General features: G+C 49.2%; 1 protein-coding gene across 1 annotated transcript in view; it reads right to left on the bottom strand.

Annotated features, from left to right (window-relative positions):
* The window catches only part of SARDH (sarcosine dehydrogenase), an 83,553-nt gene that overhangs the window by 5,728 nt on the left and 60,743 nt on the right, over positions 1–17,082 (bottom strand). The window contains exons 18-20 of the mRNA XM_067541604.1: positions 4,813–4,975; positions 1,731–1,899; positions 973–1,108 (exon numbers count right to left, since the gene is read on the bottom strand). Coding sequence (XP_067397705.1) covers positions 973–1,108; positions 1,731–1,899; positions 4,813–4,975 — 468 coding nt within the window. The remainder of the gene's footprint in view (positions 1–972; positions 1,109–1,730; positions 1,900–4,812; positions 4,976–17,082) is intronic.

The following is a 17,082-nucleotide window of genomic DNA, read 5'->3' as shown; positions in this document are numbered from 1 at the left end:
GGAATCTCTTAGCTCTGGCTAATACAAGCTAAGAACTTTGTGAAGGGAAGCCAGGGTACCTTGCAATCCTTCCAGTCCCCAGATCAGTGTTTGTCATCTCTCTTTAAAGATTATTGTGTCTGAGGTTTTAAAAATAAATGTTATGCTCCCTCCCCCTGCAAATCTTCTGACTTGGGGAATGAAAAGCAGCATTCTCGACACACGGATTTGAATTCTCTCTGCCTTCAAAGCCACGGATAATTCTGCCCCTCCTTCCTAGTCCACCCTTGTGTCTCTCTGCTTCACGGCCCTGCTTCCTGTGTCCTGCCAGCGCTGTCAGCCTCAACACAGCATTTGTCTGATTCTCCAGGCCTCCTCCTTCCAAGCTGCTCACAAAATGTTTCTTGAGCTAGGCCACTACCCTCTCTACTCATATCCCTCCTCAAGACTCAGCTCTACCCAGACGCTGAGAACCAGAGCAGCACCAGAGCAGTTCACTGGCCCTTCTGAAAAATCTAAAATCAGTTTCAAGTCAACCTGAAATGGAAATTTTTCATCACTTTCAGAGAACCAAAAAGTCAGAAAAAATCAGTTTCGGGTCAAATGAAACATTTTTGATTTTGCCCTGAAAGGAAATGTTTGGTTTCTTTTTTTTTTATTTCTTTTTTTTTTTAACTTGAAAAACGTTTTAAAAATAAAACTGAAGTCAATGTTGAAAGGAAAAGTCGTTTCGAATCGAAATATTGAAATTGTCAAAATGATGCGTTTAGATTTTGTTTGTTTGTTTGTTTTGTTTAATGAAGCAACTTGGCAAATTCTGCACGAATGCTTGAAAAAGTTCAGCCAGCCCAAACGTGCATTTGTTTTGGCTGACAAATGTCACCCAGCTCTACCTATTACTGCATCAGAACGGCTGTGGGGTCATTTGGGGGGTGTCTGACACAGCTTGACATGACATTGGGGCCCAGGAGGAACCATGTTCCTTATACTCACGGGTCCTCCATCAGGGTTCCGGATGTACCCGTAGGCAATGGTTTTGTTGATGGCAAATCCAAAGTCCGCCCTCCGGACGTGTCCAACTACTTTGCCGTTTCTCCAGATGGCCTCCAGTCCAAACATAGGCACCTTCCTGCAGGACCCAGAGCGAAGCAGACTTTAGCAGAGAGCCGCTCAGCGGTGGGCTCCCTGCCGTTCCCGGGGTCTCACAAAGGGCAGCGAATGGAGTTGTTGTAGGAAACGAAGGGGCTGAATGTGCTGACCCCAGCACTGTGCAGATGGGCTCTGTGCGAGCTTCCTGAACAGGGCTGAGTCCTGACAGATCACATCCCCTGTTATTCCAGGCCTGGGCTTCCACACGAAGCCCTGCACCTGAGTCCTAACATCCAGCACGCCTCTATTCCACTCCTGGGTCCTACCCCGCTGGGCCAGCACACCTCGACCCTGACGTGCTATCGCAGGAATTACAGTCTGCAGGCACGCCCACGGTTCTGCCAGGGCACCTCGGATCTGACCAGCGACATCCCCCGCTATGTTGGGTGGAACCAGACAACCCCACTCATTTTCACACGGTTCCCAACTCACCTGGTCAAACTGATAGGAAGGAGTTTGATCAGAGCAACCTGCAGAGGGAGCTTGGGCCGAGCTCCTAGCAGGAGTGTGGGGCGGAAACGTCTGTCTGGCTACAGATGGCTCACGAGCACCGGGCCGAGGGCTGTATTTAATACACACAGGCAGCGCCCGGTCGTACTTACTCATCAGTGGTGAAGCAGACCAGGCGCCGGAGGACGCCAGTTGCTTTTTGTGCCTCCAGAGCTTCCCGTCCAAGGAAGGGGGTGCTGGATTTCAGTTTACACGTGAAGGCCAGGCCTGCTTCCAGGGGGGTGTCGTCAGAACGAAGATCTGCATGCCAGTGCCTGTACCCTGCAGGGAACGACAGCGCCACCGTGGGATCTCCCTGTCCGTTCCCTCCTTTCGCTCCCGTCACAAGAAGACCCGGGAGAGTCAGCGCTGGGAGAACAGAGCCCTTGAACTCCCGAGTGCTCAGTCTGGCCCTGCTCCACTCTTGCTTGGCTTGTTCGGGGACAGCGAGAGGAGAGGCAGCTGAGCTTAAATGGCTCCGCTGTCACGCTCCTCTCTTGCTACAGCGTTCCCCCTGCAGCTGGAGGAGAAGGCGGCACCTCCTCGGCCCTGATCCTCTGGTCCTCCATTCCTGCACTTGGCCTGGGACCGGAGTGGGACCAGCCAAAGATGGCTTGAAACGTTTTTGGCCTCACTGAATTCCTGGAAACTGCCTGGACCCTGGAGTAAGTTAGAGCAACCTCGGGGCTGTTCCAAGTTACAGTCAAGCTGCTGATGGCCCCTTGCGGGCTGTGAGCAGCTGGGAATACCTGCAACTCAGTGTGCTCCAGCCATGTCCCCGCTTCCTTACAGAGTGCCCCAGAACACACACCTCGCTCAAGGACTGTGTGGTGTGGGCACAGAGCTGTTCCAGCCATTTTATGCCAGTGGGGGAATCCTCTTAGGCAGGCACTATTCCCTGCGGGCCCCTCTTGCCCATGGATGGACCAGGAGGGATTGTTCTAGGGGTGAGCTGGTGGCTGTTTACACTCTTCGCCCCTCTGAAAACCGTCTCCCCTCCCACGCAAACCCTCCCCCCTCTGGAGTACCTCACCCCCATGTGGAACGCCTCATCTCCATCACCCCAGGAGGAACATAAGGCCCCAGCGAAGCTGGTTGAAAAGTTTCCATCAAGAAGGTGGCGTGTGGGGGAGGGAGGGGTTAGGAAAACATTTTTTGTTGTCAAAATGGATATTTCCTTTGTCCATTTTCCACATTTTTGATGGGGCAGGGTGTTGGTTTTTCCTCTAAAACCTGACTTTTTTTTTTTAAAACAAAGACAAAAAATGTTTAGTTTTTGTAAAAAAAAAAAAAAAAAGATAGTAAAAACCCTCCCCATTTCCTGCTCATCTCTAGGCACTCCTCACGAGCTACGGGGGAACCTACAGGCTGGCCGGCCCAGTTTGGAAAAGCCCTTGGAGCTAGACATGCTTCTCTGAATTCTCCAGCCATCTGCAAAGCTGGGCCCGAAGTCTGCTAGGGCAGGGGCTCGCTCTGGAGATTTCAGAGACTTCCTACTTCCCATCTGGCCAGAAAACGGCCTCTCGGGTTGTATTTTGTTGCCTCTGGTCCTCGGCCTGAGGCAGGAAGTGCAGAGGCAGCTGCCTTCAGAAGAATGATGCAGGGTGGGGAAGGAAACGGGGTGCTTTTTTAAACATCCCTCTGATTTTATTCAGACGGGCTCCTCCATCCCTACAGCCACACCTGGCTTTATCTCTTGGAGTCAGGCAGGGAGGCTTTGTGCCATCCAGACACGAGCCACAGAAGGAATGAGCTGCAAGGGAGGAAGCTGGGAACAAAACAGGAGCGGTGAGGGGAAAGCAGAGGACACAACTCAATTCCAGGTGGAGGGTAATAAATAAAGACGCTGAATAAATTGGCTGTCAGGGACCACTGAAGCAAGGAACATCAATATCCTCTGTGCATGTGGGCGTAGGTGTGGTGGTGTGTGTGTGTGTGTGTGCAGGGAGGCTGGAGGAGTTCTAGGAGGTTTGAGTCACTGAAAAGATGTCTGGGCGTGAGGCGGAAATAAAGGCTAGGATTATTAGCCTTAGGGCCCTATCCCCCGCTGCTGACGGGATGTTGGGATGGCCTTGTGGCTACGGTAGAGGTCTGGGGCTCAGAAGAACTGAGTTCAGTTGCTAGCTCTGCCATAGGCTGTGTGTACACAACACTTCCTCTCTTTGCGCCTCTGCTCTGTGACATGGCAGTGCTACTTCCCTCCCGTGCAGGGCTGCGCTGAGGATAAATCCATGACCGTCTGTGAGGACTTGGATACCCTGGCAAGGAGGGAGGTATGAGTAGCCTCAACAAACAATGGGAGTTGCTCCTTTCCCATGAGGGGAGAATGATCCACTTGAGTTTTTTGTGTTCCTTTTCTATAGTGTAAACCCTCACAGTCTAACAGCTTTCTAACCCATTGTGGAGGTGACCAGGCAGCTAGAACTGCCTGGAATTTAATCCTGACTCAGATTAAAGTTCTCCCAAAGGCAGACGACCTTTCCTCAGCGAGAGAAGAGAGTTTCCCCTTCCCCAAAGCCTCCCTTTGTGGCAGTAGATTTTTAGTGGACTCACCTACAGAGGATTCAGTCCTTCTGGAGCATCAATCACCCAAAGTGACTCATGCTGCCAGGGGCAGAGTTCGAACAATCCTTCCCCTCCGCTGCTTTCTGTTTTAATGGCTCAACGCTAAGCAAAGAGGTCCCACATCCCTCCTCCACTTTGTTTTTGGTCCCTAACTCGTGACAAGCCAGTAAGCTTAGTTAAAACATTCGCTCTCAATGTGTGACAAATGTTTATGGAGGACTCAGTGAGGAGCCAGGTCACCCCAGCGCACGGCCCGCCACTAGTTACCAACCCTTTACAGTGGGGCATGCGCGCTGGCCTGTCCCTGAAGCTGGAAAAACCCTGGCCACCGATGGTTTCCATCTGGATCACTGTGCAAAGCGTCGGGGGCAGCTGGATCTCCCAGAAGGAGACAGATGGGATGGGGTCGGAGCGTTTAGATGGAGTTCCAGTTAAGCATCTGAACTCCTGGGCGTTCATTTGAACAAAGCCCATACTCAAACTTTCCGAGGCCCGCCCAACTCAAGCGCGGGGGGACGGACGGCAGGAAATCCACCATCTTTCTTTGCTTGTCTCATGTGCATGGTCCCCACCCGGTGACAGCAGCGCAATGCGTGCCATTACACGTGAAAGCAAGTTCGCCTGAGAAACCTTTCTCGATGCTGAGGGAGTCGATGGCTCTGTACCCGGCGTTGGTAATGCCGTGCCCAGCCCCTGCCTTCATCACAGCCTGGTAAACCCGCACACAGTCTTGCCTGGGCACATGCAGCTCCCAGCCCATCTCACCCACAAACGACAGCCTCATGGCTCGGACCTGCGAAAGACAAGAGATCAAAATCACTCGGCTTGTCGTTTCCCTTTTATTCAAGGGCTCTGGAGTGGAGCAATGTGGTCCGGGGGATAGGGCACTGGGCTGGAAGTCAGGAGACCTGTGTTCTGTTAGTGGCTCTGCCAGAGTCCTGCTGTATGAATACAGAGGAGTCATTTATTACTCCGTGCCTCACTTTCCTCATCTGTACAATGGCACTTACACTCCTTTGAGATCGACAGGTGAAAAGAGCTACATATTATACCGATAACTTCTTGTGAAAGTCTTTGGACAGCACTTCCTGGGAATCGGTCCTATTTATATAAAACTTGTTTCCTCTGATTTCTTTATTCTTCCTAGTTCTTTTTTACTAGGGATATTTGTGTGAAACCAGCATCTTTCTTCTTCTTTCTTTCTTTCTGTATCTTTCATTCATCAGCTCCTCATGCTTATTGCTCCTGGAAGTCACAATCTTTGGCTCATAATGACACACCCGACCACTGAACAAATGCTTCTGAGCTCAGATCACGAATCTTTCGTTGACTCCCCTCCAGAGCAGTCTACCTTCAACGCATAAAGCATATTCATCAAATGACAGACCAGCTATTACAACCAATACATTTTCTGCTGTATCTCTTTTGGCTGTCGACTGGACCCTAATCCATAAGCTAAGCAAGGTGGGGTCTGTCCTGTTGGATAGGAATATTCATCAACAAATGGTTCTGGTGTAACCTTCAGCGTGGGGTTTTGTGCCTGTCTAATGGCTAATTTATATAACAGGAAAGCATCTACTACAGCTGCCAATGGAGGGAGTCACTCCTGAAGAGTTAGAGGTGAAGGTCCTAGGTTCAAATCCTACTCAGTCAGGGTTGATACATTGGCCATTCAGTACAGGAGGCACTTTTCCGCACTGAGGATGTCCGGCAGCAATTCTCCAGCAAGGTACTATGGGGGAACGGTGCTGCTGGAAGAGCCATGTGTCATGGAAGAGCCATGAGAAGCTGTAAAACGCCATAGCTCGCCATGCCAGAATAAACCAGAGGGAAGGTGCTGAGAAATGTAAGCCGTGTGCATTTATCCCAACACTCTGGACAGGCTCTCACTGCTACAAAACAAGGTTTATTTTTGTCCGGGATCCGTTGCTTTGCAGGAAGAATGATGGAGTTTCCTTTCGTCGCTTTCAGCGCTGCAAGCAGTTTAGAGGGTAATGTCAGGCGGATTCTGAAAGCAAGCCTTGCATGGAGAATCAATTTAATGCAAGATCAAAGTCACCTAACAGCATTCCTGCTGGAGGAGGAAGTGTGCATTTGGGGCAGGAACGCAAGGGTAGCCAATGTAATTCCCCCTGCATGTCAGGAACATTCTCAGGCAACCAAGATTACACAGAAAGGTCAAATTTTAGACCAGTTTTGCTGTCAAATTATTTTGACAGCCTCTCCTTTTCTTGTCTCATGCATTTCAAAGGGCACCTCTGTTATTTATGTGTAGCCGTGGGGATGGTGCATGGAAAGGGCAGCCTTTGAACAACTCTTGTCTTTTCTAACAGTGATTCGTTTTCCATGTGTTCCCCACTCTGTACAAGCTCTTTAACCAACTGTCCAGAAGCAGATTAAAGCCTGATGCATGCAGCTGTTGGGCAACAAAGGTCTAGTGCACCAAGCACAGAGCTGTGAGGCAGGACCCTTAGGTTTGATTTGCTACTGTGTGACCCTGGGCAAGTTCTCCATGCCTCAGTTTACCCATCTATACAATTGGGCTAATGATTGCTTACTTACCTCTTTATAATGTGATTTGAGATCTGTGGACAAAAAGCACTCAGCAACCACAAAGGGACAGACAAATTGACACAGTTTCATACTACCCCCATTAAACAGATGGGTAAACTGAGGCATAGAGCCGTGAACTGCTTTGCCCATGGCCAAACAGTGAATTGGTGGGACTGTGCTGATTTGAATCCAGGAGTCCTGACTCCCAGCCCTATCCTTCTATGGAGATACAGCCATTTACACTTGCTGATGATTTGGCTTGAAGCATTGTTTTTGTTGCCAAATTTAGCTTGAGGGGAGGAAATGTGACTTCATCAGAACTATGCAAAGGAAGACAGCAAAGATGTTTACTAAATTACAGTGATAAAGTTATGAGCTGGTTCATCTTTTCTGTACTGTTTTCTCTCCCTTCCTTCTGTGCAAAACCTGAAAAAGGCAAATCCTGCTCTCACAACATCCAGCTCACAGCCGAAGTTTGTTAGGTGGGGTCTCTCTGTCTCAGAGGGGCTGGAATTTGGTTCTACATGTGCAGAGCCATACGAACGGCCCATGTCTCCAGCCCAGCTGCACTTTCCCCTTGTGACTCTCGACCTTATCCCGCTTCCTGGCTGACGAGCTCTCGGACACCTCCTTATTCTGTTTTCCCAAAGCTTTCCAGGGCAGCTGTGGCCAGACCTGGCTTGGATACCTGCCCCCAGCCTTTCCCCTTTAAACTTAGCTGCTTTGCTCTTCAGTTACTACATTTGGTTTCAATTCTTGTCTTCCTTTTCTTCCATTGTGGGATCCCACCAGGCGTCCCAGTGTGAACTCCATTCCCCCCGCCTGCCCCGGGAGGCTGAGCCAACACAGATTCGTCCTCTGTTCTGCACTGTCTTTGTTTCATCCAGTCGTCCCAAGGGCACCTGGCTAATCTCTACAGCCCCTCTGCTGGGAGACCAGGCCTACGCATGGCCTGACCTCCCTGACGGCAGGCTGCCTAGCGTGCTCCTGCAGTGCCGAGGCCAATGTCGCCCCATCAGCTGGCCCCCAGGGGCCTGAACCAACTCCCATCAAAATCCGTGGCAAGATGGACTTCATCAGATGGTGGATCTTACTGAGCTCAGGACAGGATCACCGTCCCTCAGTGACTCCCCAGAGCGTCTCGAATCCTTGGCCCAGGTCGCCAGTCTCTGCGGCGTTTTTGCATTCAACAGGATGTGCCAGAGCTGCAAGATTCTGACCCTGGTGCGTTTGGACCCCTGGCTTGGGGTCTCGTGACCTGTTGCACGAGTGGGCAGGGGGCGCTGTGCTTGGAGCAGGGTACGCCTCTCGTGTCTCCACCAAGGGGCTGTGGGTGGATCATGCGCCGATTTCGTTTTCCACACCCGAACGGAAATGGAAATGTATTATTCCATTCCAGAGACCTCAGCGAGCTAACGGATCCCGATAGAGAAGGGGCGAGAAAAGAGAACGTAATGAGAGCGGGGAAATGTAAACACAGAAGCAAATGCCCTGCCAGAATGGCGAGGGCTTGATTCCTTTAAGAAATCCTCATTGACGGGGCCTAACTCAAAGGCCCCTGCAGATGAGGATACATTCAAGGGCCAGCGTGCTTTAGAATGAGCTGGAGCCCTACAGACTGCTCCCTCAGAGCATCTTCCACTTGGGAATCTGCAGCTGCTTCGCAGTACGCCGGGAAGTAGGGATGTGCTATCCCCATTGTGTAGACAAAAACACAGAGGTCAGATGCCTCCCTCAAGGTTACACAGTGATTGGTACTAGAATATGGACCTGCTAGGCACTAAGCAATTGTGGAATCACTGAAATGGAGGGCTAGGGGAAGCTGCGAAAGATCTACGAGTCATCAAGTCCAGCCCCCAGTGCTGAGGAAGGGCCAAGTTTACCTAGACCATCTCTGACAGGTGGTTATCTAACCTGGTCTTAAAAACCGCCAAGGACAGGGATTCTACATTCTCCCTTGGAAACCTGTTCCAGTCCTTAATTACCCTTAGATTTAGGAAGTTTTTGCTAATATCCAACCGAACTCTCTCTTGCTGCAAAATAAGCAGTGGTCCACCGGCTCTGAGAGTAGACACCTGGTTTCCTTTCATTGGACTCTGCTCCTATTCTCTTTCGCAAGGCTGGGTACTGTTCCAATGGACACTTGTTTACCCTTAGTGCTCAGATACACCTGCAACCCTTCAACAAATTTGCCAGCAGTGGATGGAAAAACAGGACGTCGGTATTTGCAGCAGAGAGAATACCGAAGGCTGAGGGAATGTCATCTAGATTTCTAGGGTGAGATTGGAATGTTTTGGGCAACCTCTGTACTATGGTGACAGATGCCTTAGAACTGTGATTCGACAGACAGACGTGCATGGGGCTAGATGGACAGACAACTTAAAGAAACTCTGGGGAAGGCAGTGTCAAGGGAACACATTAAGACGCTGAGTCAAGGACGACAAAGGGAGAACTGCACATCTGCAACGACGCAAGCACAGCTCTGCTGTATCAGGAGGGACTTGTAGATGCTCCGACAGCCTGATTTCAGGGGGAGCATTGGGGGCTCCCACAGGACACTGATCCCTCCACAGCCGCCACCATGTGTTGTCCAGTTGTCTTAACCGTTCAGGCTCAGAACCAGCCTAGACCCCTTTTATAAAACACACGGAACAAGCACACAGCTGTCTGATTTCTCTTTTGTCTGATAGGTATGAAATGCTCCCAGCCCTCCCTAGAGACCCCATAATGGTGCAGAGAAATAAAGCTTGCTCGTGAGCGGTTCCTCTCCCCGCCTGCCCGAGCCAGTCCCCTGGGTTCTACGCTAGGCTGCAGCAGCACTCTGCAAACTTTACTCTGGTCTCCTTCACCGTTAGCAGCAAGAGCCGCTGGCTCCGCTCCAGCTTCAGAATCTGTTTGGCCCCTGGTGCAGCCTTGAGCTCAGAGCTTCTCAGGCCAAATGCAGGGAGAGTCCGTGCACTGGAAGGGAAGAGGGGCTGAGTGCAGTTTTCATAGTCGAGCCATGATTTGGGGGAGAGAGAGAGCTCAGAGGGACGTGGGCACTAGAGGAAACTTTGATTTTGGACCAGGAGAGTGATCCCTACACAGGGACTGATTCTGCACCCACGGGGAGCCTCACCATCAAGTTTACCGGGAGGAAGAAAAGGCGCCTGAAAAGGACATAAAGGGTGAGCAGAGTTCCCCAGGGAGGTCGATCCAGAGCTCGATCAGAATGCAATGCCCATTGCAACCCTGCAGCTGGTTTCCCTATTGATTTTAGGGGAGAACCAGAGAGAGCAAGGCACACACAAAACAGGGTTATGGAGAGGCCAACCAGCAGACTGCACTGCGAGCTGCCTCAGCTCTCTGAATTCTCAGCAAGCCCTGACTATGCTGCTAGATCATGAAGGCAAGAGGTTGGGAGGCAGGCTAGGATAACAGAGACACCTATGGAAGTGAAGGTGGGTGGGAAGGCAAACAGAGAAATATTGAGCCAATTCCATCCCTCCTTCAGTTTCATCGGGATATGGGAATCTTCTTCACTTCCTGTCGTAAACTCCAGCATAGTGTTGTGAGCAACTCTTGCTTCCACCCCCGAGATAGCTTCATTTCAGTGAGGGAGAAAGGGACAAAGTGACCTTTATTTGCCCAGGGTCTGAACCTAAAAGGTTCCCAGATCTTGTTGATTTCATCACCTATTGACATCAACATGATCTTAAGGCATCTGGCAAGGATCTGGCATGATCTGGCCCAAAGCCTGCTGTACTGATGTAAGATATTACAAATGCTACACAAAACACAGCAGAACAGCTGAAATCAGAGCTAATGCAGCTAGAAAGCAGAATGGGCAGTGTCTTTAAAAAGCCATGTCAGTCCAGGCCAAAACTTTTGAATAAAACAAACAAAGAGATGCAAAAATGGAGGCTGCACTGAGACTCTTAAAAATCAAGCGCATTGCAGCTAGATATTGTTTTAATTCACAGAGCTCAACAATATTGTTAGTAAGTCACCCTATGTTGACCTAGAACTCTTCCGGCCTGCTGCCTCCTACCGACTCCAAAACATTCGGCTGTCTGGGTCCTACACCTTCCAAAGGACTCATAAACCACCTAACGATGTATTGTGCCAACGTAAATTTTATATCCTAGCAGGAGAACAATTATTAGTGGTCCAGCAGTTTCTGATGTCTGTTCTGTTTCATGCCTGCATTCTCACTCACAGACATTTATCTGCTCAGTGTTCAGCCAACAGAACGTGTCTTAATAAAGAATTAAATGGATTAAACTCTACACAGGGCCCTGTATTGTTAGAAAAGTATGCTTCTGGAACTAAAATGCTACACCACTGCTACATAATTCGCTAGCTAGTCAGCAGAGCATGGAGACCTGGAGTCAAATACAATTTAAGTTCTTTGAGAAGAAGAATGATCCTGGTGGTTAAGGTGATGGGCTGGGACTCAGACGCTGTAGGTTCAAGTTTTAGTTTGTCACAGACTCCCTGTATGATCTTGGGCAAGTCACCCCCATCCCTCTGTGCCTCAGTTCCCCAAACGTAAATTGGGGATAGTAGTTCTGCCATTTAGATTGTAAGCTCTTTTCATCATTTCATCACGGACCATCTCTTTCCATGTACAGGACCTAGCACAACTGGGCCCTGACTTTGGTTAGAGCCTCCACCTGCTACCTGTGATAGAAATAATAATAAATGAAGTGACTATGAGTTTTTCATCTTCTTAACCTAGTCTCTAGTGACCACTTATTTACATCACAAAAGCACTGTGCAGCTGGACCCAGCTCAGCCTGGCTGGCAGATGTCTGACCAAGTGGCCCCCCACTACAAAAAGGATGTGGACAAGTTGGAGAGAGTACAGCGGAGGGCAACAAAAATGATTAGGGGGCTGGAGCACAGGACTTATGAGGAGAGGCTGAGGGAACAGGGCTTGTTTACTCTGCAAAAGAGAAGAGTGAGGGGGCCTTTAACTACCTGAAAGGGGGTTCCAGGGAGGATGGGGCTAGGCTGTTCTCTGTGGTGGCAGATGACAGAACAAGGAGCAATGGTCTCAAGTTGCAGGGCGGGAGGTCTAGGTTGGACATTAGAAAAAAGTTTTTCACTAGGAGGGTGGTGAAGCACTGGAATGGGTTACCGAGGGAGGTGGTGGAGTCTCCATCTTTAGAGGTTTTTAAACTGAGGCTTGACAAAGCCCTGGCTGGGATGATATAGCTGAGGTTAGTCCTGCTTTGAGCAGGGGGTTGGACTAGACACCTCCTGAGGTCCCTTCCAACTCTATGATTTTATGATTCTATGATTATGATAAGACAAGCTCAGGATCAGAACAGAGAGAGGTGCGACGGACCCTGACAGAGGTGCCTGGGCAGAGTTGGGTGGGAAATCCAGGAGAAGGATAGGAATGTAGCAGAGAGGCAGAGGTGGCTGGGAGCTCAGTACTGAGATAGTAGAAGTGTTTCGCTGGCCAGAGAGGTCAGCTGGCAGAGCCGTTGGGGGACCTGGACCTGGTGAAACTGTCACAGGTCAAGAGAGAGGAGAACTGACGCATGAGGTCCTTCAAGGTGCTCTGAATGTCAAGATGGGGGCATGCTGGCCTAGCTGTGAAGGTTTGGAATGACAGCCTTCTCCGTGCCTGCTCACAGCTAGTGCTACTTCGTTGCATGAGCACTCACATTTCCCATACAACACATTTAAAAATACCAGGCAGAGGCCTTATCAACTTCAGTCCCGTCAAATCTCTGGAATGCAACGACACACTTACAATTAGCAACACAATGGGGCATGTTACTAATATAGGCGGCATGACAGCCCTTCACAACTGCTCCAAGGAAAGGAGCTGTCAGTGGCGCTCGTCTGAGCCGGCTCCGGAGATGATCATTTAACATGACGCACTGCGGTAATCTAGATTAGGCGGATGAAATATTCATGGATCATAACGGAGAGCGAATATTTAAATGCGGCTTCTGCGGGGGGAGGCGATATCCAGGCATAGAGTGGTGGTTACCACCTTCCCCTGAATGATGTGCCCAACTACAGAGTCCCCGGGCCAGTGGACAAACTGTAGCAGAACTAATGACTTTAAAAACCAACTAACAATCCCCTAAACTCCTCTCAGGTTCCCCGCAATAACACATCAACCAGCCAACGCTCCGTGCCTCCAGCCAGCAAACACCTGGGATAAGCAACACACGAAGAACTCTGTGTAGCTCGAAAGCTTGTCTCTTTCACCAACAGAAGTTGGTCCAATAAACGATATTACCTCACCCGTCTTGTTCACCAAGGACAGGAGTCAGGCCCTGCACCATGCCCAAAGGGTCAACCAACACTGGGTTTGTCTACACTGCAGCTAGACGTCTGACTGCAGCCAAGGTAGACGTATCGGAGCTAACAATGTAGCCACAGCAGCATGCGTTAGCCGTTTGGGTATATAGCAAGGGTCCCGGGCAGGTGGGTTTGTACAGCCCTTCCTGCTGCAGCTTCACTGCTCAAGTACCTGAGGTAGCTAGGTAAAGCTAACTCGGGTAGCTCTGTGTGTGCGCAGTAACACCTCCAACTGCAGTGTAGACACACCCATTACGTTGGATCACCAGAGAAAGGGACTTTCAGCATCCACTCTGCCGAGGCCATTCCGGACCCCTGGACTTAGGCATAAATCTAGGTCCTGTACTGTTCCCTCTTGTGCCACAACTGCCATGGAGGTATAGCCAAGATTCAAGCCAAAGGCTCTACAGCAAGAGTGCTAAACGAAGGGCACCACATTAACACGGGTTAGCAGGCGAACGACGGACGTATCCTTGTTGTTCCCGCAGCTCCGGAGTGCCAAAAGCAAAGCACCACTTTCAAGAGCTCCAGAGTTGTGCAACCTGCTTTTCAGTGGCTCAGCCAAAATTAGCACAAAATTAAATGCTGTGTGAGGGAACCTTTTGTTATGCAGACGGGCTCCAGCCAGCAGAGGCGTCACTGTCAATTTACCTGCTGTATCATCACCCAGAGGGAGTTCGGATACCAGCTTTTCCTCCTGTGGTCCCCACAGAGACAGATGACATTTCCTAACTCTGCTCAGGTGCAATGGCAAAATGCATGTTTCCCTGGGACGAGCATTAACGTGGCTCCTAGAGAATCTTTCTGCTTTTAATTTTTGGTTTCCTCCCTTCAAATTAACTTCACTGTAGATGGTTTGGAGTGTCAGCACCTTTGGAAAATGTTGGATACCTTAGTTACCTTAAGTGGAGGAGTGATTGGGACAGATCAGGAATGAATTTGGCATATTTTGCAGAGTTAAAGATGCTCTGGTATGCTGGGCTTTTAGTTATTGTCAAAAGCTTTTGTAGGAACAACAACAAAACCAACCCGCTCGAATTAAAAGAAAAGAAGAATTGATTCACCCTGAATATATTCTTCTATTCCTCTTAGTCTCATAGAGCAATTGGGAGCCCCCTTGCAGCAAAATCTGTTGCAAGTGCAGATTTCATACAGGTTGGACACAGAGGTGAACGACAAGCCTTATCTTTTTCATAAGAGATTAACTCAGTTCCACTCAAGATGGTGGTTTGCAGCTTTGAAAAAAGACACAAAACATTGTTTCAGACAGAAAGATGTGTCTGCAACAGTAGGATCCGCTTGAAACAATTGAGGATTCTCTCACCCTTTGTTTGTCTAGATTCTTTGGGGAAGAGGCTGTCTCTTTCTGTGACAGCACGTAGAACAATGGGGCCCTGATCTCAGATGGGGCCTTTTCCCACTGCAGTAAAATGAATAATAATCAACAGTAATAATTATCCAGAGCAGGCAAGGATGAAAGAGAGAGAATGAGATGTTGGGTCATGCGTGCTCCACATGCAGTGATATAATGGCAGAAAGGTCTCCTGAAGACATGAAAGGGCATTTAGAAAAGAATTGGCCAACCTTGGGACATCCTCACTGACGTGGATGGAATGGCCCGAGAGGAAATGAGAGCAAAATTTGACCTGCAGTCTAAGAATACATTGTGCCAGTCCACGAATTATTACGTTTACTCCTTCCTTAATTTTACATCCCCTGTGGTTACATCAGGGCAGATGGAGAGAAGCAAAGGGTAGGTGAAGGCCTACTGCACTTTTTCTGTTTTAACACATAAGCTTATTGCTAAAAATTGGGATGAATCTGTGCAGCCCACAGAGAGTTTGCACTAGCAGGCTATGCGGGAGGTGAACAAAGCATCTGGATAGTCCGATAGAAATGGTGCAAAGGGGAATGAGTGTTCTCTGCACTTCAGTTGGGGCTCAGAGGACCCCCCTGCTTTATACTTCCCAGCTCTGGCACTTGGGTCACCCAGGGGAGAGTGACTCAGTTATCAGAATTTACTAGGAAAATTGACTTCTTCTGTCCCTTAATTACTCTAGTTAAGCTCAATTGAATTTGGCTCTTCATAAAAACCAGTTGTTATTTTACTAATTCATCTCAGGACACTTAATTATTACTTCAAAAACTACAGCCACTTCTGCTCTCTAAAACCAACACATTACAGCTGCCAAACTTCCACTGCTGCTGAATGGAGAAGACCCAATTTTGAAGAACTGGAATTGGCTCGACCGTTTAATGATGAAATCCATGCTCACCCCCCACCTAAAGGAAACATTCAGATTCCTTTACAAAGCCTGTCTGTTCTCTCCCCAGCTGACGTATCCTGTGCGGGTAAGATTGTCACCCTCTTCTCTCTTTGCAAAGATGACCAGCTCCTGCTGATTTATTCTTAAGGGTATAAAAAAGGTAGAGCATATTAATAATCTTTCTCCAGGAACTGCAGAGGACGTCAGCTGGCAAAGTCGGCTAAGTAGCCAAGGTTAATGACCGGTTGTTCATTATGGGTCATCATTAGCAATCAGCGACAGTGTGAGCAGAAACCGACTTGAATCGGTGGATTCCAAACAACCCAGCCAGGCCAGGCCAAGTCAATGATGGAAGCCTTGGAAAGGCAACCTCTTCCCGATACATTTCAAACTGGGCCTGCAGCAAATCCTAACCAGCAGGGAGTGACTCAGGCGGACGCTGGGGGAAGTCTTGTAGGGAAAGAGTTCTCATGCTCTGACCCTGCAACTGCGTGGTGCCTCCCTAGGGTTCTGTGTGGACTCAAAGGCCCAGTTAAGTAAATCCAAGTGCACAATCGGGGCCTTAAGTTTGTCCAGACTGATATCCCCCAAACTTTTCAGTGCCATATTCCTTTATATTAGCGACCAAAAATCAATCCGGGAAAATGGGTGCATCTCAGACCTGAGTGGCAGCCCAGGTGGAGTCCCCTGGGAGAAATACAGGGGCTGACTTTTTGTTCTGCATTTGTACAGCACCTAGCACCATAGGGTCCTGATCTGCGACTCAGGCTCCTCCATGCTACCTCAGTACAAATAATAAATAATAATCCTACCTCCTTAGCCTTCTTTCAGGCAAGCTGTTGACATGAGCATATTGCTGGCTCTTAAATAAACAGTAATTATAATGCTGTAAACAAATGGATCAGCACTTCCCTCCCCCAGCCTATCCTGTGCGCTAACGGCATTTCTAAAACAAAAGCCCTCTGAGTCTGAAAGCAGAGTTTAATGCTGCTCTGAGATGCGACCTGAGCGACAATAGAACTGAGGCGGGGAGTGGAGGGGAAACACAAAAGGTACTGTGAATTTACTTTTGAGCTTCCTTACCATAGGATCACACTCAGAGCCTGCCTGCCTTTAACCGTTGTCTTGGAAGTGCAATGAAGCATGAAGGTTGGAAAACTACTTATGAGACGTATGAACGCTCAGGATGCGGAAAAGCTTTTCGCTCCATACAAATGTGTCACCTAATTAGGGAACAGCAAGAGATCAAGGCACTGTGTAGCCGGCTACTGTATTAATCATGGCAGGAGATGCTTTGGGCATTGACAGTCAACTCCATGGTTCATTTACCCTGCCTGTGGTGCTGTATTGTTGGCTTTGGGAACATGACATACTTTCCATACCAGAGCAACTTCCTCATGAGAAAAGCTTAGCTCAGCTCCTTCCCTTTAAATCACTTGGCATAACAACAGTTGGGGGGGGGGGGAGGAAGGGGGGAACACCCAGGTCTCAGCCTGCGGGTTGAGGCAGGTGACTATATCATACAAATTGAATCCAACCAAAAGGTGTGGGGTGGCCCTCACTAGTTTCAGACAGTCTGACCGTCTGATATACATCCACGGGCCGTATTCATCCACACAGGCATGCACATATGCCCACAGCAACAGCATGTGCATGTGTCTAGAGCTACGTATTAGAGATGTGGCCAAAGGGAGGCAGGCTTGAAGTCACCAGCACAGAATGGTAAGATGCTCTCATTACATTTTCCCCCAGATATCGTGACATCAGCCATTCT

The sequence above is a fragment of the Emydura macquarii genome, unplaced genomic scaffold, assembly GCF_026122565.2.
Source record: "Emydura macquarii macquarii isolate MOO-44397 ecotype Brisbane River unplaced genomic scaffold, CSIRO-AGI_Emac_v2 contig_691, whole genome shotgun sequence".
NCBI lineage: Eukaryota > Metazoa > Chordata > Testudines > Chelidae > Emydura > Emydura macquarii.
The sequence above is the reverse complement of the archived record's forward strand: the minus strand, read 5'-3'. Positions and strand labels throughout refer to the sequence as shown.